General features: G+C 39.9%; 1 protein-coding gene across 3 annotated transcripts in view; it reads left to right on the top strand.

The window, feature by feature from the left end:
• Positions 1 to 11,214, top strand: part of LOC115223960 (ETS domain-containing protein Elk-3-like) — a 101,338-nt gene that overhangs the window by 89,056 nt on the left and 1,068 nt on the right. For 2 of the 3 annotated variants that reach the window (XM_029794712.2, XM_036512950.1), the window contains 2 exons: positions 4,606 to 4,728; positions 10,413 to 11,214. The exon at positions 10,413 to 11,214 is cut by the window's right edge and continues 1,068 nt beyond it. In XM_029794712.2, the coding sequence (XP_029650572.1) occupies positions 4,606 to 4,728; positions 10,413 to 11,214 (925 nt within the window). The remainder of the gene's footprint in view (positions 1 to 4,605; positions 4,729 to 10,412) is intronic. The other variant, XM_036512949.1, reaches the window with a different exon arrangement.

The following is an 11,214-nucleotide window of genomic DNA, read 5'->3' on the forward strand; positions in this document are numbered from 1 at the left end:
ACGGAGTCCATAGTGATAATGACTCATTATCACTATGGACTCCGTGTGGGCAGTCATCTAAAAGTTTTTTGTTCGTCATGATGCTGACGATTGCCACACGGAGTCCATAGTGATAATGACTCATTATCACTATGGACTCCGTGTGGGCAGTCATCTAAAAGTTTTTATTCGTCATGATGCTGACGATTGCCCACACGGAGTCCATAGTGATAATGACTCATTATCACTATGGACTCCGTGTGGGCAGTCATCTAAAAGTTTTTATTCGTCATGATGCTGACGATTGCCCACACGGAGTCCATAGTGATAATGACTCATTATCACTATGGACTCCGTGTGGGCAGTCATCTAAAAGTTTTTGTTCGTCATGATGCTGACGATTGCCCACACGGAGTCCATAGTGATAATGACTCATTATCACTATGGACTCCGTGTGGGCAGTCATCTAAAAGTTTTTATTCGTCATGATGCTGACGATTGCCCACACGGAGTCCATAGTGATAATAACTCATTATCACTATGGACTCCGTGTGGGCAGTCATCTAAAAGTTTTTGTTCGTCATGATGCTGACATAAGTTCCTTGTCTTTCCTGATGAGAAGGCGGCATAATGCACCCCTTATTCCTTCGGAATTAGGAATATGCAGTCTTCGAAACATATGTCGAGAATAAAGGAATTTTGTTAAATCGTCGTTCGACTCCATTCTTTCATTTATATATATATATATATATATATATATATATATATATATGGGTCGAAAGACACCTGTTGTTATTTTCTTGTTTTTTGGTGGGGGAGGAGGGTTCTTTTGGTCTTTGTTGTCGTACGCATTCGCTTGCTTTCTCCACCTCCCCCCAAATTATTGCTCTCAGCTTAGATTTTGGGGGCCAGCCAGATTTGAACAGTCTCAAATGTAACCGGCCGAAACTATAAGGATGATCTGGAAGCTTGACTGATGAGAAAACGCAGCGAATGACTCGTCCTTCGTTCTTCCTGTCGGTTTCTTTTGTTTTTCCTGTCCATCTTTTGTATTGTCCGGATGTTATATTATCGACTGTTGCGTTCTCGTTCCATTTTGGGATATATATATATATATTTAAAATTCCGGGAAAACCCACAGTTTTAAGCAAGGCGCTCGGTACAATGACTGTATTCATTTAAAACAATAACTTTTGACAAAACCCGTCATATAAGAGTCATTGTTATAAGTGAGTGAAAAATATGCGTGCCACTTTATGTGATTGAGTGACATGCCTTTAAATTGTGTGGCCTCTCTAACCGAATCATTCAGTAGGCCTGGGATGTTTCGGTGGTACGAGGTAAGCATGAGCTCTATACATGCACGTTTGGCTTCAGACAGACAGACAGATAGACACACACACACACACCACACACACACACACACACACACACACAGATGTATATATATATATATATTTATTTTATAGACGGAGCTTCTACAGGACTAGAACTGTTTCATTCAAATGAAATCATCAGATGATTTCATTTAAATGAAACAGTTCTAGTCCTGTAGAAGCTCCTTCTATAAAATAAATTAATTTACTCTGCCATGTATTGAGTACCTTATTTACTGTGGTTAACCCCGACTCAACCCGGGACCTACATATATATATATTATATATATATATATATTATATATATATATATATATATATATATATATAGTCTTCTTGACTATTTTTTTTTGCACGTTAGACCACTGGAAATGTAAATTTTGATTGAATGTTTTAATTTTAATTAAATTCCATTTCCCTTTGACATGATTAAATACTATATATATATATATATATATATATACACACACATATAGAGAGAGTGATATAGATAGATAGATAGATATACACATTATCGCAGCGTTGTTGTTGGTGATGGCGGCGGCGGCAGAGGGGTGTTGGTTCCGATTCGATCAATGTGACGCCTAGCAAGGCAACGCTTTTTTTTTCTTTTCTTTTTCTTTAAGTCTGATACTTATTCTATCGGGATCGTTTACCGAACCGCTAAGTTACAGGGACGTACACACACGCGCGCGCGCGCACACGTTCGGATCCGCGGATTTAATTGGTCTTTACTTAACGCTTTTCACTTGGCGTGAACAAATAGGCTCTATAATTTGTATTGAGTACTTTTCTCTCTCTCTCTCTCTCTCTCTCTCTCTCTCTTCTCTCTCACACACAATGTGTGTGTATCCTTGTAGATATAATATATGCATTGACTTCGTCAGTTATTTTGGAAGCAAGTTCGTTGGGTTTTAACATTTATTTAATTAGAAGAAAAGAAGAAGAAAAAAAACGAAACTTTAAATCTTAAACAAGTATCTCATTCACATTTAACATGTGATAAATTGAAACGATAAAGCTACTGCTTCTCTCTCTCTATCTCTCTCTCACACACACACACACAGATACACTGATACATACACGCTCACGTACACACTCATAAACTCTCTCTCTCTCTCTCTCTCTTGATAGAATTTACAGTTGTGTGTTTCAAGAGAAGTAATTGAGCAGATGTTCTCTCTCTTGACACTAACTTCATTGTGTGTATGTGTATGTGTGTGTACATATATATATATATATAATATATATATATACACGTTCATACACACACGCACACTGTATGTCTGTGTATGTGTGTATAGACACGCACACACACATACATACAATGGCGAGTGAAAAAGTAAGGCAAATAAAAAAATTGCATTACTTTCCGACTCCCATACGTGTGTGTATATACACACATACATGTGTGTGTATACACACACACACACACATATATATGTACTGGTGTGTGTTTATGTGTACGTGTGTGAATAGTTTTGAAAACTTGCTATCTGTAATTTCAAAGCTCACACACACACACACACACACACACACACAACACACACACACAAATCCGTGTTTGTTTTTCTTATGTTTTTGTATGTATGCAAGTGTGTGTGTCTGCTATTTTTGGAAATCTTCACACACACACACACACACACACACACAATGCGTACATACATATATGCGTATATACATACATGTTAAGAGAGAAAGAGAGAGAGTGGGGGGGGGCGTGATAAGGGGCGCAACCAACTTGAAGACTTCTCTTTTTATGTAATGTATACAGGGGGAAAGTTTGGCGAGGTTCCACCCACCTTCCCAACCAATTCCCTACCAAATCGGAAGTGTCTTGAAGGAACTAACAAGTTAGTATTTGTGAGGCCACACGATTGTACTTCATGCCAATCCGAAGACTCAGTTTTCAACAACGCGAAAATACCTAATAAAGATGGCATTGTTGTGTTAACTACAACGCCCGTTGTCACTGCCACCACCGCCTCCGCCTCCGCCGCCGCCTCTTCGGTAGTTGTTGTTGTTGTTTAGCCATGGGGCAATTCTAATCCAGTAGACCTATGATCAAAAGATGGTCTAACCGGGACCAACAACCGCATGGCATTCGATGTTCGTCACTGACTTTGCCATTCAGTCTTCTAGGGGTCTCTATTTAAATACCAGTAATATACTGGGGGTTCCCCATTCAATCTACTTTTCCTGAGAAAAAAAACCTTCTCTACCAAGCACCTTCACACACGTTCTTCTCTCTCTCTTGCCCTCTCTCACCCTCTCTCACTATCTCTCCTATCTTTCTCACTCTCGTCTCTTCCTCCTCTTCTCTCTCCCTCCTCATTGTCTTTCTCTCCTCTCTCCCTATTTCTTTCCCATCTTGTTCCTCCTCCTCTCACTCTCCTCTCTGTCTTCCACTCTCTCTCTCTCTTGCCCTCTCTCACTATCTCTCCTATCTTTCTCACTTTCCTCACTCTCCTCTCTCATCCTTGTCTTCCTCTCTCTTTTCTCTCCTCTCTCCCTATTTCTTTTCCATCTTGTTCCTCCTCTCACTCTCCTCTCTGTCTTCCACTCTCTCTCTCTCGCCCTCTCTCACTACCTCTCCTATCTTTCTTACTCTCCTCTCTTCCTCCTCTTCTCTCTCCTCCTTGTCTTCCTCTCTCTTTTCTCTCCTCTCTCCCTATTTCTTTCCCATCTTGTTCCTCCTCTCACTCTCCTCTCTGTCTTCCACTCTATCTCTCTCTTGCCCTCTCTCACTACCTCTCCTATCTTTCTCACTCTCCTCTCTTCCTCCTCTTCTCTCTCCTCCTTGTCTTCCTCTCTCTTTTCTCTCCTCTCTCCCTATTTCTTTCCCATCTTGTTCCTCCTCTCACTCTCCTCTCTGTCTTCCACTCTATCTCTCTCTTGCCCTCTCTCACTACCTCTCCTATCTTTCTCACTCTCCTCTCTTCCTCCTCTTCTCTCTCCCTCCTCCTTGTTTTCCTCTCTCTTTTCTCTCCTCTCTCCCTATTTCTTTCCCATCTTGTTCCTCCTCCTCTCACTCTCCTCTTTGTCTTCCACTCTCTCTCTCTCTCTCTCTCTCTCTCTCTCTCTCTTTGGTGAAAAACTAAACTGTTCCAGTTTTCATATTTGTTTATATTTTTCTCTTATTTTTTGTTTGTTGTGTTTTGTTTTTTTATTTCGCTTTGAGTAATTTTTATTGCATCATTTTTGTTTTCTAAATTAATTAAATTTTCTTTCTTTCTTTCTTTCTTTCTAGAAATGGTTCAGTCTCCTACATCTCCCACACTCTCTGATTCCAGCCGATATTCAGACATTATGGGTGCCGAGTATCATCTCACAAAGCGACTTTGCACACAAGCAGCTCACACAAAATCCAAAGGTAAGCCACCATTTATATTAGAAACCCCCCTCTCTCCCCCCCTCTCTCTCTCTCTCTTTATATATATATATATATATATATATATATATATACTATAACATAAGAGGGATCCGCCATCTGAATGTGGCTAGGGTCAGGGCGGGGTGGTGGGGGTGTTACTGATGCATTTAGCCCCAGGCGAACATCGACGTCACCAGAAGCGCCCAGAGATTTATTATTGTATATATATACTCTTTACTCTTTTACTTGTTTCAGTCATTTGACTGCGGCCATGCTGGAGCACCGCCTTTAGTCCGAGCAAATCGACCCCGGGACTTATTCTTTGTAAGCCCAGTACTTATTCTATCGGTCTCTCTTTTGCCGAACCGCTAAGTGACGGGGACGTAAACACACCAGCCAGCATCGGTTGTCAAGCAATGCTAGGGGGACAAACACACACACACAACACATACATATATACGACAGGCTTCTTTCAGTTTCCGTCTACCAAATCCACTCACAAGGCATTGGTCGGCCCGGGGCTATAGCAGAAGACACTTGCCCAAGATGCCACGCAGTGAGACTGAACCCGGAACCATGTGGTTGGTTAGCAAGCTACTTACCACACAGCCACTCCTGCGCCTATATATATATATATATATATATATATATATATGAGTGCATTTGTCATCTTGCAGGCTTATTCATACTAAATACATTAACCCAACACATGACATTGGCCTATACCATGACGATGGTTTTATTATTTCCCACGAGCATGATGGGCACACACTATGTAGATTTAGAAAAAAACTTATCTCTACCGTTAACCAATTAGAATTTAAAATCTCAGTAGCTACTAACCTCTCTACAGTAGACTATTTAGACGTGTCCCTAGATCTAAACACTTCCTCATATAAACTTTTTTATAAACAGAACGAGAAGCTTACATATGTAAACAGGCAGTCTTGTCACCCTCCCGCCATATTCATAAACCTAGTAGCCAACATTAGTAGAAGAGTGTCTTACCTCTCTTCTAAAGAAATTTTCGAGAGGGCAGCCCGCTACTATAATAAGGCCCTAGCCAATTGCAGGTTTAAAGATGAGTTAACATATAATCCCTCTAACACTTATCATGATATTAAGGATAGATATGGCTAAGGAAAATAATTTGATTTGCCCTTCCCTTTTCACTCAATGTAAAAACGAACATTGGTAGGATATTTTTGACTCTCCTTGACAAACATTTTCCTGTAAATCACAAATATAGAAAATTTTTCAACAGGCGATCAGGGAAATTGCCGTATAGCTGCTGCCCCACCACAGTTTCATTACACGTGGCCAACATAAAGAGCCTGAAGCTAGATGCAACTGTTGCGATCCAGGAGCCTGTCCACTCGAGAAATAGTGCATGACCAAGGCAGTTGTATATGAGACGAAAGTCACTACAACCCTAAATAATAATAATAGTAATAATAATACACCGGGGAAAATACCTATATTAGATTATGTGAAGGGGAGTTTAAAAAACGCTATGTCAACCACATAGCCTCGTTACTACGTAAGGACAAGAGCAAGGTCACAAAGTTAGCCAGCCGCGTGAGGGCTTTGAAAAAGAATAAAACGCCATGTACGATTAAATGGAAAATAATCGAAAAACCCACATATGTGAATGGACCAAAGAAATGTAGTCTTTGCTTGGCCGAAAGAACCCAGATTCTGTTCAGATCAAAAGTCCCCAACTTAGTATTGAACTCGAGATCTGAAATTTTCAGTAGTTGCGGACACATGCAAAAATATATTTTGAAGAACTGGACAATCCCATCCATCCCAGATTGATTTGACATTGCCCCGACCTTATTATTTAAAAGACTAAGGATGTTAGATCGCACACTACTATCGTCCCCCATCCTTTATTTTAGTATTTCTTTAGGTTTATTTTTTATACTTTATAAATTTTTACATTCCCGACATTTCTTATATCTATACCGTTACATTTCTACTTCATATTTTATACATTTGTACTCTCCTTACACAATTTACATTCAATTTCGTACATTATTTACATTTACATCAGGTCTGTTGGTTTCGTTTTCCGGTTAGAAGTTAGGATTTTCTATACGCTACCATTTTCTCACGTTTTTCGCGTATTCTCACGTCCCATGCCATATTTAAAGTTCTTAGTTCAGTACGAAGAGTGATCTGCGCCTGGAGAACGTGTCTGGATTTCCAGACACGTGAAACTATTAGTAACGCCCCGAAAATATGTATTGTGGTCCTAAAACAGGAATATTTGACTCTCGCCAGATGGAGTGTTCTCTTTGTTGAATTATAAAACGAACCAATACACACACACACGTATGTGTGTGTGTATGAATCTGTGCATGTTTTTATTTATATGTGGCCACACACACACACACACACACACACACATATATATGTTGGGTTGGCAAGAAAATAATTTCGTTTTTCGCAAATAATTACGATTTTTTAAATGACTTTTATCAATGTTGTGATTTTTTTTCCTTTTGACATTTGATAGCCGTTACTTTTAGCTTACTTTAGAAGCAAATTGCGCATAATTTTGTTAATAGCTGTTAGTTCAGTGTCAATTTTAACATGCAGTACAAAAACGACGACTTTCGCCATATTTTGCTTTTTTACTTCCGGGGTCACAAAGAGATATGTGAAGTCTATGGTGTTGATTGCTTAACAACGCATATGTCAGAAATGGCTTTAAAAATTCCGTTCTGAGGATTTTTCACTCAAAGATGACCAACGTTCTGAGGATTTTTCACTCAAAGATGACCAACGTTCTGGTCGACCTACCGAAGTTGATAACCGAATTACAACTATAATTCAATCTGATTGCGAGAGATTGCAGAGAGGTTAAATGTATCACACACAACAATTGAAAATCACTTAAAATGTCTTGGACTCTTAAAGAAGCTCTATATTTTGGTTCCACATCAATTGAAAGAGATTCACTTTACACCACGAATCAATATTTGCGATATGCATCTCAAACGCAATGAAATCGACCCCTTTTTTTTTTTTATCGAATCATCACTGGTGATGAAAAATGGAGTGTCTACAATAACATCAATCAAAAACGATCATGGTCCAAGTGTAAAAACATCGAAGCTGAATTGCATAAAAAAAAAAGGTCATGCTGTCAATTTGGTGGGATTACAAAGGTGTTGTGTATTTTGAGCTGCTTCCAAGGAACCAAACGATCAATTCACATGTTTACTGTCAACAACTAATGAAACTGGAGGAAGCAATCAAAGAAAAACGACCAGAATTGACAAATCCTAAAGGAATAGCGTTCCACCATGACAACGCTAGACCACATACGTTTTTGCTAACTTGTGAAAAATTATTGGAGCTTGGTTGGGAAGTGATGTCACGTCCACCATATAGCCCATACCTTGCACCATCAGATTACCATCTATTTCGAAGTTTGCAAAATTCCTTGAATGGTAAAACTTTCAATAATGATGAAAACCTGAAATTAAACGTCCTTCAGTTTTTGGCTGATAAGGACCAGAAGCTCTACGAGCACTAAACCAGGAAGTTGCCAGAAAGATGGCAAAAGCTCGCCGAACAAAATGGAAAATATATATAATTGATAAAGTTCATTCTTTGTATGGAAAAAAAATGACTTTTATTTCATACTAAAAAACCGAAATTACTTTCTTGCCAACCTAATACATATTAGGAAGTTAAAGGTTATGACCATTCATAGAGTGACCATTGGTTCCGCACTTTGCAGTATAGTGACTCGTCAGACTTAAATGGCCGAAGTCTGATGAGTTGCCTACACTGCTAAGCACTTTATGGGAGCGAAACCAATGGTCACTCTATGACCGGCCATAACTTTTAACTTCCTAAAAATATATATTACTGCTCTAATTCCTTAGAGTATGCTTTTTTCCGGATATATGAACTACTGACGCTGTGTGTGTGTGTGTGTGTGTATATATATATATATATATATTAACAATTGAGGATAAAATCTTTAAAAGAAATTATCAGTAGTTAGCGTGAAAAACCTCGTAAGAGAAAAAATCCGTAAATTTTTCCACTTTGAAAATATTCATTTATATTGAGAGTACTACTATTCGTAGATACCACACGCTAAAGAGGGACCAATGCGGTCAAAACTACTAAAATAAACAAAATTTGACCGAATGCAAAACTCCAAAGCAAATCATTTAAAAAAAGAATTTAGTTACATATCACCTGTGATTTCGCAATTAATGCAGAATATGCATTATATATATATATATATATATATATATATATATATATATATATATATATATATATTTGTTGACACGCCAGAAGCGATAAATTATAGGACTCAATACAGATGTAAGAGTGTTCCTTAATACATTATCTCTGAAAGGCTCCGATTTCTAGTAATCTGAGTTATTTATTAACTTCCGATCATCGGCTGATAGAGTAAGTCTGCTTTTTCTTTTAAAGTATTCCCTGTTCGAATATTTCTGGAAATATGTAACTTAAGTTTAAAGAAAACGCTTATCGTTTTTATGTTACTTTGTCGTTCACGAAGGTTTTTTAAACAAAATAGCATAAAGTTAAGCGTTTTCTCCAAAATTATCTTTTTTTTTATCTTCTACTTGTTTCAGTCATTTTGACTGCGGCCATGCTGGAGCACCGCCTTTAGTCGATCAAATCGACCCCGGGACTTATTCTTTGTAAGCCCAATACTTATTCTATCGGTCTCTTTTTGCCGAACCGCTAAGTGACGGAGACGTAAACACACCAGCATCGGTTGTCAAGCAATGCTAGGGGGACAAACACAAACACACACGCATACATATATATATACATATATACGACAGGCTTCTTTCAGTTTCCGTCTACCAAATCCACTCACAAGGCATTGGTCGGCCCGGGGCTATAGCAGAAGACACTTGCCCAAGATGCCACGCAGTGGGACTGAACCCGGAACCATGTGGTTGGTTAACAAGCTACTTACCACACAGCCACTCCTGCGCCTATGACACTTATATTTCAAGTTTCAAAAAGATGTTTCATATTTCAAGCAATACATATTTCAAAAGAGAAGCAGACTCGGCTTAGCTGATGATGACTGGAAACGAGTAACTCTGAGTTTTGGAAATTGAAGCCTTTCATTTATTGTGTGTGTGCTACGTTCTGGGGTAGAAAGGGCTCCTTAGCCGTAGTGAAGGCAATCTATCATCATCATCATCATCATCATCATCATCATCGTTTAACGTCCGTTTTCCGCGCTAGCACGGGTTGGACGGTTCGACCGGGGTCTGGGGAGCCAGGGGCTGCCCCAGGCTCCAGTCTGATCTGGCAGTGTTTTCCGACAGCTGGATGCCCTTCCTATCGCCAACCTTACAATAAATCACTCGGTCCGTAGCTTAGAAATACTGGGTTGACGTCCAGCGGGAACAGCTTTGTTTCATGGAGGAGGAAAGATCTTCTTTAGTACTTGGTTGTACAATGCTTTCCAATGTGTGTGGTAGTGGCGCGCGCACACATTAGCCATTTGAAAAGACTATGAAAGTCTCGACCACGGTCGAACAATGATGATGATGATGATGACGTTCTTATTCGTTTTCTATGTCTTTTTTTAGTATTTGTTGTTTCACTTTTTTTTTTATTTTTGTCCTGACTCATTTGCTGTTTTCCTGTTTTTCCTACAGGTATGGAATCCAACATCACACTTTGGCAGTTCCTTCTGGAACTTCTCCTCAGCCACCAGCATCGCAACATTATCCAGTGGACCAACAACGACGGTGAATTCAAGCTGGTGAACGCCGAGGAAGTTGCCAAACTCTGGGGCTTGCGCAAAAACAAGAACAACATGAACTATGACAAGCTCAGCCGGGCCCTTCGCTATTACTACGACAAGAACATCATCAAAAAGGTCATGGGCCAAAAATTCGTCTACAAATTCGTTTCGTTCCCCGAAATTGAAAAAATCGAAAGTAAAATTCCGTTCAAAGTGAAAATGGAAAGCCTAGCCATGGAGTATGGCCAACGGGTCTATCCGCATTTCGTTGCACCCACCAATCTAGAGAACAGAGCTGCTGCAAGTGTTTGGCATCATCCTTCTAATTCTGCTGCTGTCGCCGCTGCTTCGATGGGGAGCGAACACAGATCTGGGATAAAGCTAGAGTCACACGAAAGGGATTCCAGCAAGTCTCAGTATTCAGAAAAGAAAGTCGATTTTCCGTCGCCATTGTCGTTATCATCAACGTCATCACTTTCGTCATATTCATCGTCTCCGACGTCGTCGACGTCATCGCCCCTGCTGACACCTACGTCATCGTTGTCATCACCGTCGTCGTCGTCTTCTTCGCCGATGTCATCGTCATCGCCTTCTTCTTTGTCCACGTCGTTATCTTTGTCGTCGTCATCGTCGGCGGCGGAGGAACGGCGTGAAGCGGCACATCGCAAGCAGAGCCACAGCCCGTCGTCCTCGTCCTCGGTGTTGACCCCGGC

Source organism: Octopus sinensis, linkage group LG24, assembly GCF_006345805.1.
Source record: "Octopus sinensis linkage group LG24, ASM634580v1, whole genome shotgun sequence".
Taxonomy (NCBI): Eukaryota; Metazoa; Mollusca; class Cephalopoda; order Octopoda; family Octopodidae; genus Octopus; species Octopus sinensis.